The sequence below is a fragment of the Neolamprologus brichardi genome, chromosome 8 (assembly GCF_056152115.1).
Source record: "Neolamprologus brichardi isolate AB-2024 chromosome 8, ASM5615211v1, whole genome shotgun sequence".
Lineage (NCBI taxonomy): Eukaryota > Metazoa > Chordata > Actinopteri > Cichliformes > Cichlidae > Neolamprologus > Neolamprologus brichardi.
In genome coordinates this window covers 21,228,216-21,253,721 of record NC_142111.1, presented here as the reverse complement: position 1 = coordinate 21,253,721, position 25,506 = coordinate 21,228,216, and the positions used below count along the sequence as shown (strand labels likewise).

The following is a 25,506-nucleotide window of genomic DNA, read 5'->3' as shown; positions in this document are numbered from 1 at the left end:
GTAGTTTCTTCAGTCTCCCCGGTCACGTCTCCATATCTGTTTCTGTCCCAGTGTCAAGCCCATGTGTCTTAGTTTGTTTCTCAGTGTGTGTTACTTCCTGCTTTACTTTGAGAATCTCCTGTCTCGTGTGTATTCTGTTCAGTTTTGCTTCCCTTGTCTCATTTGTCTGGATTAGTGTCAGCTGTGTTCCCACCTGTGGCCTCTTCCCTCGTTATCCTGCTTGTGTATATATTGTCTGCATTTCCTTCTGTCCTCCCTTGCAATATGCTATCCTTGTGTCAACGGTTTGAGTCTCCTAGTATTGTTTTTTTGTATTATTTTGTACTTCAGTTTAATAAAACCACCTATTATTTTATTCCCTGCGTTCCGAGTACTGTGTTTGGGTCTTACCTGCACCAGGCATACCATCCCAAATTTTTGGAAATGAGTTTGTATATAGATTAGATAAATAGTTTTACGACCCAGCTCTTAACATAAAATGAAGACCAAAACTAGAAATTTAAAAAGCACGAGTCTCTAATTTAAATGACAAAATTGATTAAAATAAAATGTACAGATTGGAGCAGCAAGGAGATTATGATGGTGAGAGGTGGTGGTCCTCTCTAAACCAACCCAGGCATGCCTTCATCCACATCTTATTAACAGCTTTTAGCCAAACATATAAATCATTCATCCAAGCAACTTTAATTCCACAGCAATACAGCAGCTGAAGTAGGAAAGGACAAACACATACAGCTGCAGAGACTCCTTTGTTTAGAGATGGTTAAAAATTAATTTTGCATGCATTCCCGTCTGATGAGCACTCAATAGAGCAAGCCCTTTTCATTTGTTTGATAAATAACCAAAAGATATTCGTAGTCTGGTCAATGCTTCACCTCCCAGTAGTTGCAGTAAATAGCTCCACAACAGTTTCTTTATTCATTGTTCTTCAGTGTACTTTTCTCAACCAATCAGTGCACTTCGAAGCAAAGCTCAGACCTTAGACCTCTCTCTCCAGCAAACAAAGTAATCATCCACTCAGGTCGGATCAAGAAAATGCACCACAGAACCGGGAACAAATACACAACCAGCTTCTGCTGTGTTACAGTCGCACTCAGAGTTATTGTGATTCAGAACATCAAGCAGCACATCCTCCCATCTCCAAAATATCATCTCACCCTGCAATACTCTCAATAGCACTTATGACACCAGAGAGCTCGGCTAGCAATACAGCCGGCCCTGTTAACTCCACCCGCCCGCTAATAATACTCATCCTCGGAGGACCGAAGAGGAGAAAAGTGGAGTGGGGTGGAGTGGAGGTAAGAGCGCCAGCCCTTACTGTTTGTCTGTGCTGGAGTTCCCTTCTCGCTGCAGCTGGCCTCTGCTGCAGTAAGTGAGGAGAGAGGGAGGGTAAAGGTGAGCTGGTGGGAAGTAAGAGGTGGAGGTGTAAGGAAGACGTGCTGATGGTGTGTGTAAATACCCACTGTGTGCCAAAACACACCTATTCAGCGGTATTTTCTGCACAGGCAGTAATCAGGTCTAACGTGCTCAGGTCCTCTTTTATGGAGGCTTCTTGTCTATTGTTTCATTAGAAGTGTTTGCTGAGCTGTGTGATCTAGGACAGGGCATGAGAGAGGCGATTAATAACTCTGAGCATGAAGGAGCTGTCTTTGGGGCCAACTGCAAAAACTGTGCCACTTCCGTAACAGGGAGGGGAGGAAGCAGCCGGAGCAGTAGCAAATAAGGACAGCGATCTGTTAGCTGGGTTGTGCACATGTGTTTGTGGATCCATCTGGAAATACACAGTATTAATGGAGTTTGTCCCTGTTCATACTTTTTTGTGTTTCTTTTTGTGTATCTGGTCTCTTTTTGGATGATAATCATGCTGCAAAGTGTTATTTTAAGCCAGTTTAAAGACAATATCAATATTGTAACTGCGAAAATAAACATAGTATGTGGCTTTTTTCGCCTAAAAGCATGTGTAAATCGTTCTTTTAGCCATTAAGTCTTGGTCAGTCCTACAAATTGAGAACCATCTCAGAATGTGTGATGGCCTCCGTCTTAGGTAATCTGTGGAGAGATGTGAATGACAACTCTTTCTCCCCAGATGTCCATGAACTACTCATGCCAACACCATAGTAATCAGCTGATTTGGCACACCTGGTCTAGGACAAAAGCCCTCTAGCTGAAATCTCAGCTTCATCTATGTGATCGTACACTCTGGTCTAGATTATGTTCCTCCACAGTTGGCAGCCTCACCATACCACTGATGAACATACTTCACATTTCATTTGCTTTCTTGTTTATTTTCTTTTTTACTGGTTACAGCAAATGCTCATATTAGCCACCAACTCTCATGCCTTTCCATTTCTGGTTTGGCCTTAGAGCTGGGTCATGACAGACCGAAGCCAACTGCTGTACAATGGGATTAATAGGAGGTGGAATAGCTCCCCTAAATTAGCACTGCCATAATGCTTTCAGGGAGGAGAACAGGATGTCTTCTGCTGCTGTTTATTCAGGGAGTTATGCTGGGGGGCAAAACTTGAGCTCCATATTTTTTGGCCAGTATTTGTTTATATTTTGGCCAACCATTTAAGGATGCTAAATCATCTTTTAGTTTGTAATCCTTGTCTGCAATGTACCCCTTGTTGTACGACAACCTTAATTGGATTATTTTGATAAAAACATAAAAATCACGCCATGTTCCGGAGCTCTGTCATAATCTTTAAGGAGATTATTTGCGGGCCAGCATATACAAATGTAAATAACGAAAACATTTGTATCACATTTGTATGTATGATCAGATTAGGATAAAAACGATCATCCATTTCCTGATAATCTGATTAAATCCATCCATCCATCCATTCACTTCCACTTATCCTTTTCAGGGTCGCGGGGGGTGCTGGAGCCTATCCCAGCTGTCATAGGGCGAGAGGCAGGGTACACCCTGGAAAGGTCGCCAGTCTGTCGCAGGGCCAACACACAGGGACAGACAACCATTCACACTCACATTCACTCACACACTCACACCTCGTGGCAATTTGGATTATCCAATTAACCTATCCCCACAAGCTGCATGTATTTGGACGGTGGGAGGAAGCCGGAGTACCCGGAGGGAACCCACGCAAACACGGGGAGAACATGCAAACTCCACACAGAAAGACCCCGGCCTGATGGTGGAATTGAACTCAGGACCTTCTTGCTGTGCGGCAACAGTGCTAACCACCGTGCCACCGTGCTGCCTCTGATTAAATTTTTAACTAATATTAAAAAATTTTGTTTTGGAAGATTAAAATTATCTCCTTTTTACCACTAACCCCCCTGTACAGAGCTTTAATCACCGTTTAAGACTTTTAATTTTAAAAAATCTGCTTGATCCTCACCTTTTGAGAAGACGGTAGTTCTCGGAGTGACATCCAGGTCCAAGGATGGGCTGAACGGAAAGGCCCACAGCTGTGATAGTCTGCTGAAAAACATCAGGGGCAGCAGGAGGAGTAGGAAGGGCTTGACTGATCCCATGATTAACCTACAGACCTGGGTCCAAGCAGAGACTTGCTTGTGCTCACTGTTTATTGTATGCAAAAAATAAATAATGAAATAAATGTGCAAAGCGTGTATCTTCAGGCCCAGCAGCAAGCAGGCGCAGACTCTTTGATTATCCTCCAGCTGAGAACACACTGAGTCTGTGCAGAGAAAGAGAAAAACAATGTGTATTACTAAAATGTGATCATGAATACCAAACTAGATGCTGCTGTCTAAAGGTGATGATGGATTTCACTCATTTATAAACAAAACAAACGTTTACAGGACAAAGACTCCACCACCCAAGTGGATATGCTGCGCTGGACTAATTGAAAGATTAAAAGGATGTCAAAGTGCCAGAAATGTACTTGTTGTGCAGCAAATCAACCGAGCTATTGACTGGCCCTTCTTTAGTGGGCAATAAAATAGTATTAAAATAAATCTCATTCCTGTGATGTCTGAAAAGTGCATTTAAATCAGTGTGGTGCATTTACGAGTGCAGTATGGAAAGTAGAAAAATTATAATCATAAAATATTTTGCAGGATTTTACAACACAAAGATTATTTGGGTGGACAATCCAGGTACAGTAAGAGCTGCCCGACTATATTTGCCACTAATTTCAGGTATTTAAATGTATCTGTACAAGATAAATCACTTCAATCTTGTTTTTAAAGTCTGCTGAAAAAAATCCCACATAATTCAGCTGCTTCTCCAGAAACAATCTTGTCCCGTGATCAGTCGGACTTCTAATCCTCCATTTTTACTGTTCTCGAGATCTGCTGTGGAGAATGGGATTCGTGTGCTGCTATGCTGTGCTCACTGAGGCTGCAGGGTAGAACAAGGACTATGATCACCATCATTACTCCAAGATTGTAGAGCTGCAGTGTGTCCAACTCCACAGAGAGACACTCTGCTTGGAATCCAATGCACTAGCTGAATATTGCTACATTTTTTGCACACACTACCTACGACAAATAAAATCTAATTCTGTAGCAAATACAGGTGTGTTTGTGTGTGTGAGAGAGAGTAAATATATTTAATTACTTTATAGTTAAGGTGTAGATAGATGATGATAAGAAACTACTGAGGAGGTCATGAAACATGATGCTGAACCTGATGCCTACCAGGAACCACATGAATGATGTGTGATATTTCAAAACATCATCAATGAACTTTGATGAAGAGGCGGCGTGCATAAACTTTCTCACTTGACAGCATGAGCACGAAATGACTTGCTGACACGCATCACTGCTCTCTGATTACAACCAATTAGTCAAAGAGAAGGACTAAGGTGCTGTTACGTAGCAGACCACTTAAAGAAAAGTTTGGAGAGTTAAATAATGCGCCTGCGTGATGTGATCTTGCAACACACATCTCTTAATTAGCTGGGTGCAGCATGATGGATAATCTAGAGATTAGGCCTTGTGCCATCAGCACAATCTTCGCCTGGCTGCCCGTTCCCTGGCTCTGTCACCGATCAAAGGGTCTACGCTGTGAATCACACTCTGCTGCGCAGTGACACTGGAGAATTCCCAGCTTTAATCTCCACGGCTGCCGCTGCTGCAAATCACTCCCAGCATGAAGCACAATGAGGTTGATGACCTTTCAGTTAGAAGTTAGGGTGCTAATCCCTGCAACCAAACTGTAAAATGATAAAGCGGGAGATGAGATGGTGAAGAATTATGATGCATTTGTTTATCGAGATACGTGTACTCAGTATTGATGGTTTGGTTTTATGAAATAAAACTTAATGTCAAACAAACATCCCAAACACACCTACAAGATGTTAGGCTCAAGTGAGGAGCTCTACATATTTTCAAAGCTGTAGGCCTATGTTTTTTTTTTTAATCAAGATTATGTTTTTAAGTAGAAGGAGATAAATCATTAAACTGTAGTTTCATACAATATCTAATGATAGCAACTGAGCAAACCGATATTGACTGGCCTCCAGGAAAACTTGGTACGTGAATCTTAAATTAAAATTACTTTGTTTTCAAGGTTAAGAGCACACATGCTCAAATGGTGAGACCAGGAATATGTTCATCTGCATGAAATAGACTTCAGGTATTATTTTAATAATGAAAATGAATGCCTTTAACACCTTTGTAATACCTCAGTTTAAAAAAGTGAAGACTGAACAATGCTGAAATGACTTTTAAAAAGCATTAAAACCATGTTGTAGTAATTGTGGCATCGCTGAATATTGCCACACATGATGCAGTAAACTCTTAGTCAAACAAAAACAAAGAATTTAAAGGCATAATTTTCATCTGTCACTATTTACTGTCCAGTGCTGATACCGATAAAGTATCGGTATCAGCACTTAAAACAGCCAATAATTTAAAATGTAAAAACTAAAGAAGAGATGCAAAGAAACACCCTTCAACCATGTTGTAAGTGTTGATGTAGCATAGTTTTTCAACCAGAGGGTTCTTTGCAACTTCCTGCTTGGCAACATGTGTTTGGAAGTCCACAAGCACATGAACCTGCTGATCAGATCAGCTGATCTGAGCAGAGTGGAGCCAACGCTTTGCTGACTTCACAACTGCAGCCTTCCAAAACCTCCTTTGGCATTAATGCAGCACAAAAACTGAATGCCAGAAGCTTCATGGCATGAGCAGCTCCTGTAGGTGTAATGCATAAGTGGCCTACTTTAATCTTCAAAGTCTATTTGCTTCTGATTCTTTGTATTTATCTGTGGTTTCTGTCAACAGATACAGGCTAAACTGTTGCTGTGCTTCATGCGTTCTGTAGAAGGCAGTCTAAATCAGAAGATGGCTTTATATGATGACAGTTGTAAGAGATTTTAGCGCTGTGCTCTTAGAATTTGTCAAATTCACATCCTTGTTGGAAAAAAAAAGAAGTAGAACCAAAACAAAAAGCTTTTTTCCCAGTCCACACTACCCAAAATGAATAACACTCCATTGAGAGATTATAGTCAAAATTTTTGCATTTTTAAACATTTACACTCAGCTAATGCTGACATCACATCATTTGTTTTTATCAGTCTTCACAGCTCCCACTAGAAAACTTTTTCACGCACACTTTCGTGCTCACAAAAGCCTGTAAGCACACTTTGATGTACAAAATCGGCGCGGTTAACCTTCGATATTGCAAGCGAGGGGAAGAGCAACAGCGCAACATGTATCTTCTTTGATAGCTGCTCCAAATGCGAATAACCTCCAGAATCATGCTCTGACAAAACTGCAGATGAAGGCATGGTGAGAAGCTCTTTGTCCACAGCAAACGCACCATTGTCTCAACACATCTGCATTGGCGTGTTTGTGTGTCCTGCCCACAATGGTGTTGACACCGATGTGTTCCCGCTTATGAAAGCCTGATAATTCCAAGAGGGAAAGGTAAACACATCTGCCTTGGCAGTGACACGAGCAATGTGACATGAAGACAAGAGGAACTGCACAAAAGAGCAGGCGGCGACAAAAACACCTTGTACTCAGTTTATTGATCCAAAGAGCGGGACAGGTCTGATGGGAAATTTTAACCCAGTTTCTATAACCACAGGTCTCTTACAGCTGGTGCCCATCAAAAAGATTAAGTTGTCACTCCAGAGTATGAAATATATAAAGAATGATGCAGCTGTTTTCCATTGAGACTAATATGCAAAACACCTAACCTGACATTTCTGCAGAAAGATCAATAAAACAGGTGAGCTATTCTTGGTTTTCCTTTCAACTGATGCCACTTGAAATGCCAAACACACTCTCATCCCTTTGATAGCTGCAGTGGTTTTAATGGGCTTATATATTATGTGCTATATGCTATACTTAAATATTATATTTATACTTTTTTTTTATCTCAAAGCATTGAGTGTCTGGCATACAGAGGAGCCATAAAAGAGATTACTGAAGTTCACCCTGTGGTGTTCACTGTGATGTGGATATAAATATAAATAATTTGCCTCCGTTTATACTGCAAATATATAGAAGTAAGACCTTTTTATGTTCAGGTCATGAAATCACACTCACAAATAAGAATATGAAATTACTTCTTGAAGCTCTAAATAGAAAGTGATTTTAAACATCGAAAAATGACTTTTTTTTTTCTGGCTTGTACTACTTGATCTACTACATGGAGTTTGGTAACAGATATTTCCCAAGATGAAGCATTAGTTCAGAGCTTTCAAGATTTTAATGAAATAACACCAGTTTTAATGTGAACAGCAGATTAATTATCAGAGGGAAAAATCACATTTTGTCATACAGGGAAATTACCTTTCACTTAATAAAACTCTGAGATAAAAACAAGAGCTTTTAAGATGCTCAGCTAAGAGAATTTGTCATCAAAAGGATGATGAATCGCTAACCTTGTTTGATTTATTCTAACTTATTTCCAACCACTATCACAGAAAAAACACCTTGTTATGAAGCTTACAGCTTATGTACAGTATTTTCTGTTTATTTATATCAAGTTTAAGGTGTAAATTGAACTGCTTGGAAAATTTCAGTCCACTAAATATGAAAAGATTCCTTTAATATCCATTATAAAGACTTCTCTCTATACTTGTCATCTGTACCCAGTGGAAATACTGGGAAAACAGGATGCCTGTGAAAATGATAACTCTTACTACTATTGTAGAATAAGTAATGAATCACTTTACCCATTCTGAATTTCCCAACTCTGGAAAATCTATCTTATTTTATCTTATCTTGCATCATAGCAGGAAAGAAAGTCGACCTGAGTAATCTCCAGCTGATCTACTTGGATTTTCCCACACAACCATAACTAGGATTTACAGAGAATGGTCCAAAAAATAGAAATAAAAGAAAGAAATGGTGAGGGGCCATTCTCTGGGTGACACTGGCCTTGTTGATACCAGAACTAAGATACCAGAGTTAAGAGGAGAATGGCCAGACTGTTTCAAGTTGATAGGATGGCAACAGTAACTCAAAAATAACCACTTGTTACAATAAAATTACACAGAAGAACATCTCTGAATGCATAACCTGTTGAATCTTGACACAAACGGGCTACAACAGCAGAACACCAGATGCCATTCCTGTCAGCTAAGAACAGGAAACTGAGGCTGCAAATTAAATGGATTCAACAAAATTAGACAATAGAAGATTGGAAAAATGTTGCCTGGTGAAATGAGTCTCAATATCTTCAGCATTAAGTTGATGGTGAGGTCAGAGTTTGACGTACACACCATGAAAAAAATGATCAATCCTGCCTTGTATAAGCAGTTCAGGCTGTTGGTGGTGTAATTCTAGGTGCCTATGCGATATTTCATTTACAAAATTTGGGCCCTTAATATCAGCAAACACCACAGCCTACCTGAGTATTGTTGCTGACCATGTCCATCCCATTATGACAACAGTGCACCCATCTTCTAATGGATCCTCACAGCAGGATAAAGTGCTATGTCACAAAGCTCAGGCTGGTTTCTTGAGCAAGACAACGAGTCTAATTTACTGAAATGGCCTCCACAGTCACCAGATCTCACCTTTGGGAGCACCTTTAGAGTGTGGTGAAATAGAGGACTCGCTTCACGGATGCGCAGCCAAGAAATCTGCAGCAACTCTGTGATGCCGTCATATTAATATGGACCAAAGTCTCTGAGGAGTGTTGCCAGCTCACTGTGGAATGTGTGCCACAAAGAATTAAGGGGGTCCAACCCATTACTACCAAGGTGTGACTAATAAAGTGTCAGCTGAGTCCATATTGATACATTTATTGTGAAATTGTTGTACTGCATGTAAGAAACATGACCAACTCATAAAGTATGCACATTGATACAGACTGAACTACAGGAAATACAAAAAATTTAATGCTATCAGTTAACTGTATCTTCTTTTTTTGTCTGTTTTTGTCTAATTTTATTCAGAGGTTTTCTCAAAATACGTACAGGGTTGGAGGATGGGTCAGTAGCCCATCCCCCAACAAATAAATCTATTTAGTAACTGTACAAAAGCATACAACAAAGATAGAATTATACAAATATTACTTATTGACATAACAATTTCATGGTTTGCATATCAGAGTTGTGTCAATACTAGTACTGTGCTACACCTCTAGTACTCTAGCCTACTTACTGTATAACACAGCCATATTATATGTTAGCACTCTGAAACAGTCCCTTGTGTCTAAGAAGTTTTATTACTCAGATTTGGCTACTAATATTTAGAGCGTGTACTTTTACCCACGTATGTAGGATTCCAATTTGTAATAGAATATGGAGTATTTTAGATATTGAGTATTTTTAATCACTCAAGAAATCTGGCTGCTTCTTACGCCAAAGCAACCTGCCATATGTGAGATTATTTATGACTTAAAAAGCATGACTTAAAGCATGAATAAATGACAAAGATTACAAAGTAATCATTAATAAAAGCCACTAGTTACAGCTTTTACAGCGAGACTCGGCGACAAGTGCCAAAAAGCTTATTTAAGGAATGTATTCAATGAATCTCTCAAGTTTAATGTGCTTTAGAAACCACTGCTCAGCTTTATGTCTACCCATTTAAATTGATGCTTCCTCCAACAGTAAAACACCGCAACGAGGCTTTACAAGATATTAAATCACAGCAGATGTTCTAATTTCCACTCGAAACAATAAGTGACTTCAGGACTGTCCTCAGTGTCCTCAGAAGCACGCGGTGACACTAAAACGCATCTAATATGCCTTTATGCCATAGTTAACGTCCACAAATGTGGCTGTAATAACTTAATGAGTGTTAATGTAAACAGTCAATGAACGTGAGGACGTCTACCCATGTGCACCTGTCCGACCTGGACTGCAGCACTGAGAGCCGAAAACAGCACCGCACGCGGTTTGGTCACCTTCACCTGAGCAGCCTCTTTACATCAGCAAATAGAGAGCAAGGAAAAGTGGAAGAAACACGGAGACGCGGTCCGGAATGAAACATAACAGCAGTAAGGACTCACCTGCTTGTTTTCCTGTAGCTCTGCTCCTAAATCCTTTGAACCGACCTCTCCGCGGTGAAACACAGAGCTTCTCTGCTGCTGCTGCTGCTGCTGCAGTTACCCAATGCTCAAACACAACCGACTCTCCCTCCACCCCCCGACACACAAACACACACACACGCGCGCACACACTGAGATCACAGGCTTTCCACAATTTCACCATCTCACATGTTCTTTTTGTTGTTTTGTTTGAGTTTCTATTACTTTTATTTTAAGAGTAAAGAAATTGTTTAGGAAGGATGTTTTTTCACCCACATCCAGATGATATAATAAGCAGGTGTACGCTTTTTTGTGATTTTTACTCAATAGATTCGCCTTTTTGGATTCTAGAAAACGAAGGTTTTAAGCCCAATGTTTGGCGTTTCTATTTAAAACAAACTTATAATAATGTTCTTTCTCAATAGAAGAATGGAAATGTGTCAGTTCCACATAGAAGTGTGATTGATTTTAATTTTCTTTAAGAATATTAATTAACTGTTTCGTAAATTCTCCTGGAAATGTTTCCAAACATTAGTAAGCCTTCCAGTGTGACACCCCCACGCAGGCTGTAAATGTAAAGTCGAGTGGAGCCCATGTGATGTGTGAGCGACTCCTGCTGGACAAAAGCTAGAACGACAAAACTTTGGGCTTTGGTACAGTATTTCTTTACCTTGTTTAGGTTAGACGGGATAACTATAGCTGGTTCATCAAATCTAAGATAACCAGGCAACATTGCATTTCAATAGATATGTGATTTGATTATGGACTGCTTCTTATATAGTTCTTTTCTACTCTGCATGAGTACTCAAAGCACTTTATACAGCGTGTCTCATACACCATGGATGTTCTGTATGCAGACTGAAGCAGCCAGGAACCCTGGAACTTCACTTGCAATCTTTATAAATGACTGCATCTACTCTATTAAAGAATAAAGTGGTCTATAGCAAAAATGCAGTGATCCTGTTATCCAACCATAGTCTTTAACATTATCATTGACATGATACTTGACATACTTGCTGTGTAATTCCAAACGCCTGCTACCCAATTTGGAGATAAAATTATATTTTTTATTGATTTTATATGGTGCACAGTGGTTGAATCTGATGATCCAAGTATCCAAATGGAGAGACTGGAGCCTATCCCAGCTGTCAGGGTGAGAGTCAGCATCCAGCCTGGACAGGTTGCCAGTCTGTGGAAGGCTAACACATAAATACAGACAGCCATTCACACCCACTGTCAGTTTACAATCATCAGTTATAACCCCAACAATGTATTTGGACTGTGGGAGGAAGTTATAGTACCAAAGAAAAAAACCCTAACAGACATGGGAAGAACATACAAATATCATGGTGAGTATTGGTGTCTTTTGGGAATTTGCTTTTAGAAGTGGTTATTAGTTCCCTATAGCATCCCCTTCCTTTCCTTAGTCTTACGGGTTTATTCTTGTGTCTCCCAGGTTCATTCAGTGTCATCCTCATTGTGATGGCTGCATGCCAACACACAACTGAAATACTCAGGTAATATTTATGTTTACCTTTCTTTTTGCATTGTACTGTAAAGCTTCAGTGTCCATAAATCAACTGAAAGGTTTAAATTGGGTAGTTTGTAATACATGACAGTAGCAGGCCATAGTGCAAGCAATAGCATAGAATCTGTTTTGTATTGTTTGTTATTGTACTATATGTTGTACGTATATGTTGTATTAATCATTTTCTCTTCTTTTTGAGTTACCTGGCTGCTGCTCCAGTCCTTCCTGGTTTGAGTAAAGCTATTGTCTCTGTGGTTTCCACCTTTGACGTATACCATGGTTCATTCACTTAATATATAACAGGAGTAGTCTCTCATTTGGGGAGGTCAGTTTGCTGAGTTATGGTGTTTTGTTAAGTGTTTTTAGTAGAATTTTGTTTTAGTTGGCCTCTTTTATGGGCCCACTTACTTCTTAAAATAGTTTGTTTCTGTCATTTAGAATTTTTGTAATAATTTTGCCTTTTTGGGGCATAATAAAACCCATTTTGTGAAGATTATACCTGTGCCTGTATGTTCTTGGTTGCCTGGTCTCTGATACCCATGTTTGTCCATGTCCTTGTCTCAGTATCGATAATTTCCTGTTTCATTTTGGTAATCTTTTGTCCTTCTTTGCTTCTGTGCCTGTTTGTATTCCCCTTTGTCTCATCTTCCCTGATTTGTTATCTTCTTTGTTCCCTGGTGTCTCCGTCTCATGTGTGCTTGTTGTTTGTCTCCTTCTGTCCCCTGTCTAGTCCTTTTGTTCTCCTCTTAAGTTACCTTGGCCCCTTGTTCACTTCTGGCTTCGCTTTCTTCCCCTTGTGTTTTTCCCCAGTCAGTCATGTCTGTTGGTTGGTCTGTTCCTATGTCATGTTTCAACCCCCTCACCCATGAGGGGTGATGAATCACAAAGCATATTTTTCCTGAGCAATCTGAAATCTACACGCAACACATACTGTAGAAGTGGTAGGCCTGCTGGTAAGTGGCACTGAAAGGAGGGAAAGGAGGATCTCTCTGAGGGAAACAGACAGATAGGAAGGAGACAACAACAGGTGTGTTGGACATTTAAGATGTAATCCTTATTTAAACATAATAATAACAATAATGTGTTTGTTTGTTTTTTAAGTGAAGAAGCTTTGACTGCTTCATTTCCAATTTAATATCAGATACTTTAAAGGTTTCTGTGAAATTATATATATTTTTTGTAATTACTTCTATTCTATTCTGTGCCCGTGTATTGATGTATGATATGTATAAATACTACATTTTTAAAAAATCATGCCATCAAAACAGCTGCTTTGGTCCCAACAAACTTTTGGGCAGGTTTATGTAACTCGTTGCAAGTTATGCTTGCTCCATGTCCCTGAACATATTTCAGAAGTGCATCTGGTCGTTGTGCCGCTGGGTGGCGCTGCAGCTCTTATCAGTGTGCCTCCAGTGCTGGGAAACCCTTTCACAAACCCGGCGCAGTCGTCACCGGGGTGAGTACGGATTGTTGTCATGACGTGCTCTCTGTCTGGGACTGAGACACAGCCGCTGAGCCAACACGTTAACCTCCCACGGAGCCAAACACGCTTTATTCTCTTCGGTTAACACCTTTTTTAACGGTACGTAACCCGGTCTGTACTCTGTCGTGAATACACTTGAAGCCAGTTCTTAATATGTTAATTTCCTGCTTGGCAGCTCGATAAGGTTATTATTAACCAGCTAGCTAATGCTAGCGCTATCGATTAGCTGGACGTTTAACGCCCGGATAAGAGCTTATTCCAGTATTGCTCTTAATCGATCAGCTGCTACACATGTGCGTTACTACTTGTAATATGAGCGAGTTCAATCGAGAGCCGAGCTTTTCAATGAGCTAATAAGCTACTGATAGTAAGTTAAATGACTTTTTTAGAGCAGCAACGCCGCCTTTTCTGTGTCTGTCGTATATTTAGCAGAAGAAGTTAAGTCACTACTAGTCAGTGGGCTTATTTCCTCTTCATTTTGTAGTTTCTTTACTAGCTCGGGAGGCTATAAAACTGTTTGAATACGTGTTTGTCACATGAGGAAGATATTGTGTGCAGTTTAACCTAACCATTATAACACCATTGTAAAGTCTGTTTATAATGATTGTCTGTGCAGTGTGAGGTGAAATGTGTGGTGTAATCTCTTTTAAAAAACATCTGTGATGTCCCGTAAACACAACAGGTGGGGAGAAAACAGTTGGTAAATATGCCGTGCCTGGTAGGAAGTGAATGGGATCTTTGTAGATGTTGTCAGGGACTATCATCTGCTGCAAAGTACACCACTTTTGTTTTGGTAAGATGCATAGGTGTTAAAGATGTGATATGGCTCAGCCAGCTGAAAGATATCCCGCTTTTACCTGCTTGGATCTGATAGGGAGCTCTTTGTTACACTCCACTGAGGTTGCCCCACTTATCTTGGTTGTACCTAGACAGTACACTGATGGAAAGTATCATATCGCCTTGTTTTTTTGTGTGTGTGTGGTTTTTTTTTAACTATTACTTTTTTCTTCCCCACTGAAGACGTGACAGGATGTAATCAGTGCAAGTTTGAGCTTGTGGCAGTCAGGCATGAAGTGCGAGGTGCTTACTGGTATTTTTTAGCAAATTCTCACCCTGGGGTGCTGCTTATGAGAATGCACTCGGGACATGAGAATAGAACAGCCAACAAAGGATTTGCATTCACTGTATTGAAAGACAGTAATTCACAAAGGGGTGTAACATGGAAACTCTGGACCTCATTCACAATGTGTGCGTGAAGGTACTGAATTTGTTTGTAGTCTACAAACACATTGAGAACTTCCTCAGACTGTTTTTATGAACAAATAAAGGAGGCTGTCTTAGACTATTTTAACTATCTTTAAACTGCAGTGCTGTAGCAGTCCCTCATTTCTTCATATATTTCCATAAAAATGGGAAATGTTGATCCCAGTCCGTGACTGATGGTGTTCCATTGTTTTCTTTTTTTTATCCAGGTATGTTTTTACTACACTGGTAGTGTATTTCGGATCATTGTCATTTGGAAAAATGAAGCTGTTGTCAAAAAAGTGCATTCCAGATGATATTGCACAGTAGATCAATATATGTACTTTCCTGTATGCATAAACCCTTCAACAAGATCTCCAAAACCTCAAGCTGAAATTCATCCTCATCCTCCATCCTCATAACCTCCACAGCATTTCACACGTTTTGCTCCTGTCCCTACCTGTGACATCCTTCTTACATATTGGTGTAAGAAGGCTCTCCCCTTTCACTCTATCCATGAACCTTCAACATATGGTCTATTTGAACTGTACAGGCTTCTTTCTTGGAAAAATACCACTGAGTTTTCCTCTATTCCTCATGTTAATTTATATAGAAATATGGGTGTGACTGTATGTAGATTGTATACAGCGATTTGGATGCACTGATACCCGCAAGGCAGCCAAAAAGAAAATTTCCTAAGACCTACAGTAAATTTGCATGTACATGCAAAGTCTGTATTAAGGTCTATATATATCTGCATTGATGAAAGAAGCTCATTATGCTTCCTTTTCAAGCTAATCTTTCTTTTTTTTCTGTTTTTTGTAATTATAATAGCATAAACAGTGCAACACTTCAGTTTTGAATATGACACCCAAGGGCAACACAGCAGTGAAAATACTCATCCTGAAATGTTTACTTTGTTCTTTTGGTCAGCTTTTTATGAGGTAAGTGAGATGGAGTTTTCAAAGGAGTGGTCATATTTGGCTGGGAGAAGTAGTATTACTCTCAGTCGGCTGGGCGTGTGCTCATAGAGGAAAGGAACAGTGTACCACAACCTAACTAACTTTAATGAGTACCTAGTGCACCATTGCTTTGAAAACAGCACTTTTTTCTGGTCTGCTCAGACTCTGTGGGGAGACAGAGACGGGAATGTTAATATTATTTTGGTGCGCTCAGCTGGAATTTAACTGTTAAAAAGGTGCAGTGCAATTTCTGTTAATGCTCAAAAATGTGACGTTATGAGCTAATACAGTTTATCTGTTGTATGTTTTTATCAAATCTAAATGCATTTACTTGTGCTGTGTGGTTTGTTTGTTTTATTTTTTGCAGGTTATGATGAGGTGGTAACCCTGGGGCGGCCAGGCTGTGAAATGACTGCTGTTCGGCACAAAAGAAAGACGGAGCAGAGAGACTGAGAAAGAAGAATGGGCAGGAGGGTCTGGGGTTGTTGGCAAGGTGTCCTCTCTACTGCGCTGCTCTATGGCTCTTTGGCTCTATTTACATCCATCCTGCACAATGTGTTCCTGCTCTACTATGTGGAGACGTTTGTCTCCATCTACAAGATCGATAAAATCTCCTTCTGGGTGGGAGAGGTGAGTCTAAAGAATGCCCTAAACTGTGATTCTGAGATTAAACACGTGATTTAAATTTGGACGTTTAATTAAGATTAGAAATCCAACTCTTAATTTACCAGTCCAGTGTCGCTGAGAGTGTGCTCATCGTTTTGCTTTTGTTATTTAATTACCTTTTTTTGTACCAGAAAAACAGAAATCTTCATTATAAAATATAACTTATTTATCTTAAAGCCTGTCAGCTCTTCATGAGACTAAAATTGGACAGTGAAAAATGGATCTTTCTTTTACTGATAGTAGCTTCTGGGCCTAAAAGGGAAAACAACATGGCCTTAAACCTGTATTTATTATTAATGCTACCAGGGGCGATAACTTTCAGTCCTATAGAAGTTTATGGGAAAAGCACCATTGCCTCGTAACTCTATGAACACTTTCGTGATGAGTTTATGGGCTCAGTCACTCATTTCAGGTCAGACTGAATACAAAATTAAATCCAAAATTGTATGTTTTGGCCATTTTTGTTGTCAGAAAAGAGGATTATCCAGAGTAAGCTGAAGACTTGGCTAACAACATGTGATTGAAAAGTCGTTAACCAGTGAACATCCAGCAGTATCACAGCCAGATCCACCTCTTAGATAGTGAAAAGCTTCAGGTTTCATAACAGGACTCCACAAACCAATGGATGACATCATGGTGGCTACATCTGTCTTTTTTACTGTCATTGGACACAACACATTGTCTTGTGCTGCTGTAACACCGAATAAAACCAATAAGACAAAAGCATAAATAAAAGCAAATAGTTAAATTAAATGAAACAAAATACATTATGGCAAAACAATAAGGTTGAAACTACACAGAAGAACAGATTCTATATTGGAACCAATTTAAGATTAATGGTAATCCTGTATGCGCCATCATCCACTGATTTTTATTTAACATTATTTTTCTGCTGCTCCAAAGACTGTCTTCCTTATCTGGAACAGTCTGAACGACCCTCTCTTCGGCTGGCTGAGTGACCGCGCCTTTCTCAGCTCTCCTCAGTGAGTATCTGCATCTTTACTTTCTTCTACTTTTTGTGGAACAAACACAGTTGTAAGTAGTTGTTAATGAATGTGTAAAAGACTGCAGAAAAACAAGTTAACTGTTTGCACAAGCTTTAGAAATGTGGACATGACCACACACAATAGATATTCAAAAAAAGGTCATTTATGTAGTTGGAGTCATTTGGAAGAGACACTAATGTTGTGCAATAGGATTTAGTTCTTTCTGGGGATATTTTTGTCGGTTGCACATCTTCTTTCGAAAAAGAGAAGTTTTTTCCTCTGAGGAGACACCTCATAGTTCTTGTTATGTGTCAGCACAGTTCATCTACTTGCCTCGAACTTGGAGAGATACTCCTGATTCAACAACATAAAGTCATCTTTGTAGAATGATCTTAAAATTCCAGATATAATCTTCATTCGGACTCTGATCGCTTCTCATTTCCCACCCATACCGCCCAAGTATCTCTTAGACACTCATACACACCCAAGTGTTTGACGCCATCAGAGCACTTTGTCAAATTTTTATCTGCTTTCTGTGTTTACATTGTTATATCACTAAGCAAACCTTCTCTGTGTTGTTCTAAGGCGGTGATGTTATAAAGCTGGTCACATCATTCTGTGGAAGTTTGTTACATTTAATACAACTACACGTTTTTATGCCAGAGAAACGCACTTTTTCCCTTTTTTATTTTAAGAATTTCTCCGCTGCTTAACATCATGATATACGGGGCTGTCTGCAATAACCTGTCTGTCTGTACCAGGGAAGTTGGTTAATTATCACAAAACGTGTCTAAAGATTTGTTATATGTTTTGTTTTTCCACCCAGAGCCGGCTCTCAGATCACAAATCCAGAGGTGGTGCTGAAGCGTCTGAAGGCCCTCGCCACAAATGGTCCTCTCTTCGCCGTGTCCTTCCTGGCCTTCTGGGTGGCATGGGCCAGTCCAGGCCTGCAGTTCCTGCTGTGCCTGTGTCTCTACGATGGCTTTCTCACTATGGTGGATCTCCACCACAGCGCCCTATTGGCGGACCTCGCTGTATCTGCCACCGATCGCACACGCCTCAACTTTCACTGCTCGGTGTTCAGCGCTCTGGGGTCTTTCTCCGTCTTTCTGTCCTACTCTTTCTGGGATAAAGAGGACTTTTACTCCTTCCGTATCTTCTGTGTAACTCTGGCAGCTTTTTCCGTCTTGGGGTTTTTCTTAGTATCTCGAATGCTCCAGCGCCGTTTTATAAAGGAAATCCATCCAAAACAAGATGATGCATCAGCACTCAAAGAGTAAGAATTTAAAAGTGTGAATAATATGAGAAATTTTCATACTGTGTTTTCTCCTTTCTCACATCTTTTCGTGCGTGTCTGTTATCACAGACTAAACGTTGGCCATGCTCCACTTAACCACCCGGAAAAACCTGTCACTATTGGACAGTATCTCAAGCAGCTGTCCAGACACAGGAACTTCATGTGGTTCGTGTCAATGAACCTGATTCAGGTCAGCCTTTAAAAGTCTTAAAGCCGTGTGAGCCCATGTTTGTTTTTGACGTGCAATCTTAGTACAAGCATTTACAGTCTTAGTGAGTTTGTTCTTGTTATTAACAATAGACAATGCAAGATAAAAGTTAGACTGCCCTCCAGTGTTTGTCTTTCCACATGAAGTGCAGCCCTTCTTGTAAATGACCCTTGTTGAACTTTCGTAGTTAATATTATTAGCTAAATATTTGTGGTTTTCCTGCTTCGCACTAAAATCAGAAAACATTTCATTTGTTTTCTTGGTGTTTAATTAAAGAAAACTGCTACAGGTCCAAGCAACAAACTGCTTTTAATTTAGAATAAAATAATCATCTTTGTTTATCTGTCACTTCTGCTTCTGTTTGCAGGTGTTTCACTGCCACTTCAACAGCAACTTCTTCCCTCTTTTCTTAGAACATCTCTTATCTGACAACATCTCTGCCTCTACGGGTTCAATTTTACTTGGTAAGATCCAGTTGAGATGCAGTAAATGATTTACACAAGTGTTTGTAATGGATGCTTTGCACAGCAAGAGATAAGAAATTATATATTTGATATAGTGACTTAAATTTTAGTGAATAGGAAGTTACCAATAGGAATATTAAAATAAAGAAGTTATTTTAATGTTTAACACTGTTATGTGAGGAAAAATGCTTGGAAAACACACTGCAATGTATACTTTTAAATCATGAGTAGTGGCATATTAAAATATATAATTAACCTTTATTTATATAGCACCTTTAAGAAAATAGTTTGCAGATTGCTTTGACAGAAAAGCAAATGCAGAAAGAGAACTAAATAAAAGTCACAGAAAATAAGTGGTTGATCTATTTTTAAAAAAAATTAAACAATTATATGAAAGAAGAAACTCATTTGAAAAGAATGAAGTGAGCACTTGATCTTCAGTGTCACGCAAAGTTAGTTAAACCTCTGGGAAATTCATCTGTCTAGGTAGAAAGCATGAACCACTGTGAATCTATTTCACCTGCTTGGATTCAAACTCAAGTGAGAACATGTGTCCTGGAGAGTCAAAAACAAGGCAACAACCCCACAAAGGGAATGATTTTGCACCTTGTGGCCACAGAGGAGTGCTCTTTCCTTATATGCTGACTGATTTTTCACCAGTTTTGCTTTTCCTGGTGTCTTTGTCACTTCAGTTAGCATGTGATGGTACCTGCAGCGCACTTAGCTTGCACACAGTCTGGCTCCTCTAGGATGGCACATGCACATCAGGTTTGCTGTGTCAAGTTCAAGATTCAAGAGCTTTATTGTCCGAAATGCTGTTTCACCCCAAGCCTCCCCATGGTGCATTTATAAGTATATAAAAGATCTCCAAGAGATATAAAACTAGAATTTAAAAATAAATAACATGCTAGAATTTTGTAAAATTAAGGGATAAAAGGGTACTAATTACTAACTAACAATACTATAATTATAACTATACAATACTAACTGTACGATAGTTTACAGGAGGTAGCAGGAGAGGGTTTTTATATAAGGAGAACTGGGCAGGCATCAACCCAGTAGACAAGCCAGCATCTGCTCTTTTGATCAAGAAAGAACGTGAAGTGTAGAATGACCTTCAGTGATTTCACTTCACTCATTTGCGTGTTTCTGATCAGACTCTCAGGAACTGACTCCATGAGGGTGGCATGAGGGCCAGACGGTATGAAAGAGGCTTGGCGAACGTTATGCTGTTTGCAGCATCAACCAGCATGACCAGTTTGGCAGTGGGTCAGTGATGGTCTGGAGAGCCATATCTTTGGTGGACCTGTTGCCAATTTAATTTGCAACCAAGCAGTTGAAATTGTTTCACAGCAGTTTATGCTTCTAGACAAGCGGATGTCCCAGAAATTTAACAGACTTTGCATTTCTTTTTTTTTTTAGCAATATATTTTTGTTAGTGAGGCCCTTAAAAACATTGAAGCTAGTCTTTAAGAAGTGATTCAAAGGTGGTTACTAATTCTGCAAGCCTGATCTCTTCAGGCAAGTGATTCCAAATCTGAGACATGACAATAAAAGCTACCACACATTTTTTTTGGTACTTATGTGTAGCACCAGAACCTTTGAATGAATTGCAAGATTTTTACTTATTTGTATTGTTTGGGGTTTTTTGGCTTTCCACTCGCTTTCTCTCAAATTATTTTTCTGCTGTTTTCTAGTTTTAATTTTTAACGCAGCTGTGCTTCTGCTCCACACAGGAATCTCTTATATTGCTCCACACCTGAACAACTTGTATTTCCTGACACTGTGCCAGCGTTACGGGGTTTACCAGGTTATCCGCTGGCTATTTATGCTCAAACTGGGACTTAGTGTGGCTATGCTGCTAGCAGGGGCTGACCACATTTATCTGCTGTGTGTCTTCATTGCTAGGTATGGCCGTGCACACACATCTGCACACGCTTCATGGATGTGTGGCAGTTTGGCTGGTTCTTTTTGTGCTTGTTTTTAACGGTTTATCATTTTCAAAGCTGCATACACACACCCAGAATTCCTTTGTGCATGCCATTTGCAGAGACCCTTTTTTTTGAGGGGGGTTATAAATGCTGTCTCTAGAAATTAGCCACAATTCTGAAATTGGTCTATTCTTAACTGTAATTGTAATATTTGTGTTATCTGTATAGTCCCATGTACACATATAACATTTTAATGCCACAAGCAATTTATTTTCATGCAGTTTTTAGACTATTAGTGGTCTTGCTGTTCTTATAGCTATCAACAGCATTTGAGTGCTCTCATAGCTCATTGATAATTTTAGTCACAGCTGTGGTAAAGTGGTTAAACTTGTGGGTGAAGCTCACTAAAACTTTCCAGCTAAAAGCGATGAAGTTATTACTGTATTTCATACACTGTTTTTCATACTCGGACACACCTTAGCGTGCTCTGACTGCTCTGAACAAAGGCTTTTTGCATGATAACCTGTATTACAGCTGATGTTTCCACGCTGTAACATTACTCCTCCATCTTCTAGTAACCGCGTGTTCACCGAGGGGACATGCAAACTCCTGAAACTGGTGATTTCTGATCTGGTGGATGAGGACTTTGTGGTAAACCGACGTCAACAAGCCGCCTCTGCTCTCGTCTTCGGCATGGTTGCCTTGATGACCAAACCCGGGCAGACATTCGCCCCACTCATTGGCACATGGCTGCTCTGTGTTTACACAGGTACAAACAGAAACTCTCAGCCTTGGACCTCATGAGGACACAGGTTTTTCCAAGCTTGCTCCAAGGCTCATTTTTTTAAATTTAGTTTTCTAGAACCTGAACAGGATAGGGAAAAAAAATCAGTCTGTTTTACACTTGTTTTGCAGACTTGTTTAACTTTGCATTAATTGTTTGCCCATTTGTGGACGGTCAGCACAAGTGACCTGGCAGCCAACAAAGAATTAATGTAATTTTAAGAAGAAAAAAAACCATTGTAAACATGTATATTTACCTTCTTACTAAGACTTAGATGAGGTTGTTTAACTGGACAGAGTCAGTATAGTTGTTTCTGCTGATAGGAAAAACGATCTAAGCCAAAGGGGGTGTATCCAGAGCCAAGCCACGTACTTATCAGTCACTTGCCTCAAAGTTAGGAAAATTGCAACACCAGCTTTGCATGAATTCACCCATCATAGCTGGATGTTACTGACTTTTCTATGGTCTCTGCTCACTTCCTCTTTGGATGCGTTTTTTAAGGCTCACAAACCAGTTTCCCCCAAATATAACCTGTTAGACAAGCATTGCTTTATGCCAGTCGTGCTCTTAAAATATATCCTAGTGACACGTTTTTGTTTTGCCTCACTAGCTTTACTTTAGTTTCTTTCATCAATAGGATCCTCATTAACTCTTACTGTTTTCATATTTAAGTATGGCTTCAGGAAAAAAGAGTCAAATTTAATGTGATTAATTTTGTCATCCCCAGGTTATGATATTTTTGAGAGAGACTCTGTCAAGGACTCAGTTTCTGGGTCTCACGTCATCTCCAGCTCAGGGAATCCGCCTCTACGCCTGGGCTGCTTCTACATGTTGGTGTTTGTGCCTATCACCTGTGCCCTGCTCCAGCTGGTGGCCTGGTCTCGCTTCACGCTTCATGGCCGCAAGCTGCAAGGGATCAAAGCCCTGCGGCAGGGGGCCCAGCAAGGCCACCTTATCGATGTCAAGGCCATATGAACTGTTGGGCGAAGTTGCACATGGACACTTTTACGTCATTAGCTTTTACAGTCCTTTTTGATAATGTCTTAGAAGAAGATGAGCTGCTCCGCCCTTTTTCTGCAGCTTGGCCTTCTGTGCAATAAACTCTTACAGATCATGTGGCTTTGCGTACAGTGGAAAATGCACAGCGGGCTCACTAATCCATGTGGAAATGAACATGTTGAAATCTGCCTTATTCTTTTTATATTAAAATAATAAACTATATTTATATTTGAACCGATGACCAAAACATCAGTAAAATCTATCAATCTTTTGGACCAAGGGGAGAAGAGATCGGGTGCCCTCTTTACGTGTAATTCTGGTGTTGAGCTCAGTCTGAACGTCTTTGCTGATCTTTAAATTGTCAGCATCATCAGCCTGTTTGGAAAAGCAAAAGGAGGGTAGGTTTACAACAGAGCTCCGGTTCTGATTTCTAACTTTTCTTAACAAGTTGATGAAGAATTTCCAATGTAAGTACGTTGTGTTGAAAGTGCTGTTGATACTGCATGAAAACACAAGTTGATCATTTTGCTGTACATGTTTCACACAGAATGCCACTTTGATGTTGAGAACTGTATTTTGTAATACGTCAGTATTGATGATGCATTTGCACAACACTGCCATTCGTCCGTTGTACTTCTAACATTTTACTTTTAGTCCTGCGGTGATGGAAACTGAAACAAGGAAATTATGCCAGTAGCCACTCACTCAGTTCACTTTTCAATTGTTTTTTTCCAGATGATTACAAAGAATGTGAGACAGTGCCACAAATAAAACTCTGTGTTGAGAGTTAATCAAACTCTTTATTTTAAATTGGGAGTTATTCTATGTTCTTTACTACACAACAAACTTGAAATAAAAACCTTAACAGTGTGATGAACCATTCGCAGTTTAAATATACACCAAAAAGTTTGCATATGAAAATCATTTATAGCCCTGTCAGGCAAAGGTCACTGCTGTTAATTTGAAGATAACTGGGTCAAGTGTTTCAGGTTTAAAGACATCCCTTAATGCCTTTCTGAGCTACTGAAAATTGTGCATTTGATTTCATTTGTTGTACTTTGTTAAGAAGACATTGCCCTGAATTTGGGATAATTTTTGTATATTCTGGTAAACTAATCTACTAAGATAACTAAGCTATTTCTCTTTCGAGGAAAAAAAATCTATTCATCTGTATCTATCCATTCACTTAATGCACATTCACTTACTTTCCATCCATGACAAACTTGGATTTTTTCCATACTGAAGTACTGGGCCCCTGATTTTCTTGTGCTTATGTGATACTTAAACAGTAATCCAGGCAGATAACCTGAAAGTTTAATCAGGATTTATGATCGTAAAATGAAATGTACATAGGACATAAGCTGAAATTAGTGCAGTTAAAACATTGATTTTCTTTAGGGTTCAAATGAACAACTAAATAGAAAAGTATATTCATATTTTTGTGATGGGAAGGGCCGGAAACACCCCAGAGTCTTCATTGGAGGATCAAACAAAAAAGATTTTGATCGCTAAAAGTGTTTCTTACGCTATTTGGGGGGGGGGGGGGGGGGGGGCGGTTAGCTGTGCGAAGACGGAAGTAGTAGGAAGGACTTCTCTCGTTCCAAAGCCCATCCTAACAGTGTGTTGCGCCTGCGTAAACCTTTTTTCTATTCTTTGCACTTATTTTCCCTATTTCTAATCACTTAATATTTAATTTAGTCACAGTATCGTTTCTGCTCAGTTAAAGACCTAGCAAAGCTTCCCGAGTGCAGTATTTTAGCCTGAAATAGAATATTACCCGTCATGCATCGGGTCTAGTACACCAACTCCTTTTAAACCTACGTTTTCGCTCTAAAGCAATTCATATAGATTTTTAAAATATATATAAAGTGTTTTATATATTTATATAAAGTAGATCCCATAAGTACAGTATTCAAACTATTCACGTTTGCGTTCAGCTCAACGACACCGTGAGTGTAATGAGTATGTCGGAAAATCACACCTCCCCAGGTCGCTACGTTCAGTAGTACACTCATGTTTCTCTTCAGATCGTATAAATCTTTCGCCTTTTACTAAAGATTTCCGTGGAGAGGAACAACATGAGTTATAACTAATTTTTTGATGCCCTGCTTATCGCGGGGCTTCTATATTTGTGAAAAAATACCACATGTGGCTTAGCAAGATAACGTTCCGTGGTGTTTGAATGAACTTAATGCGGAAGTAACTGTATCAGTAACTAGTATTAACCGACATTGTGGTAGTTCCGTATCACCCGAGTTTGACTTGCTTTGAACTTACAAAATGATTCTTATCTTTCAGGAGCACATTTGAATTTTCTCTCTAGTACAAGTGCTAACAAAAATGTGAATAAAAATATAAACTATGGCTCATAATTACAAGCCTCACCTCTCCAAGATGTCTTTACCAGAAGCAAACTAAGCAATCAACATACAAAGTAGATTAAAACTGATGGATTTAACGCGATTGATAATGCTGATTTTAAACAAAAACAACAAATTACTTTAAAATGCATTCAACAACAGACTCAAAA

At 39.5% G+C, this 25,506-nt stretch overlaps 2 protein-coding genes and 1 non-coding gene across 3 annotated transcripts in view; 2 read left to right on the top strand and 1 right to left on the bottom strand.

The window, feature by feature from the left end:
* The window catches only part of sema4gb (sema domain, immunoglobulin domain (Ig), transmembrane domain (TM) and short cytoplasmic domain, (semaphorin) 4Gb), a 55,418-nt gene extending 44,910 nt beyond the window's left edge, over window positions 1-10,508 (bottom strand). Inside the window, exons 1-2 of the mRNA XM_087844805.1 lie at window positions 10,409-10,508; window positions 3,363-3,662 (exon numbers count right to left, since the gene is read on the bottom strand). Of these exons, the coding sequence (XP_087700931.1) occupies window positions 3,363-3,498 (136 nt within the window). The 5' untranslated portion in view covers window positions 3,499-3,662; window positions 10,409-10,508. The remainder of the gene's footprint in view (window positions 1-3,362; window positions 3,663-10,408) is intronic.
* Window positions 10,509-13,402: 2,894 nt separating this feature from the next.
* slc68a1a (solute carrier family 68 member 1a) lies at window positions 13,403-23,904 on the top strand. Its single transcript, XM_087844804.1, has 9 exons — window positions 13,403-13,536; window positions 16,009-16,271; window positions 17,211-17,290; window positions 18,120-18,569; window positions 18,660-18,780; window positions 19,166-19,262; window positions 20,999-21,170; window positions 21,769-21,962; window positions 22,705-23,904. The coding sequence occupies exons 2-9, from the start codon at window positions 16,104-16,106 to the stop codon at window positions 22,950-22,952; spliced, it is 1,530 nt and encodes a 509-aa protein (XP_087700930.1). The 5' UTR covers window positions 13,403-13,536; window positions 16,009-16,103; the 3' UTR covers window positions 22,953-23,904.
* A 1,079-nt stretch (window positions 23,905-24,983) lies between these two features.
* LOC118454182 (U5 spliceosomal RNA) lies at window positions 24,984-25,098 on the top strand. Its single transcript, XR_004843643.2, has one exon. It is a non-coding gene; the product is annotated as a U5 spliceosomal RNA (small nuclear RNA).
* The last annotated feature ends 408 nt before the right edge of the window (window positions 25,099-25,506 follow it).

What these genes read in the sequence shown, in the direction of transcription:
- slc68a1a (XM_087844804.1), top strand. Translation starts at nt 16,104, where the DNA reads ATGGGCAGGAGGGTCTGGGGTTGTTGGCAAGGTGTCCTCTCTACTGCG. An exon ending in GATGCATCAGCACTCAAAGA is followed by an intron (nt 18,570 to 18,659) that starts GTAAGAATTTAA and finishes CTGTTATCACAG; the next exon opens with ACTAAACGTTGGCCATGCTC. An exon ending in TACGGGTTCAATTTTACTTG is followed by an intron (nt 19,263 to 20,998) that starts GTAAGATCCAGT and finishes TGCTCCACACAG; the next exon opens with GAATCTCTTATATTGCTCCA.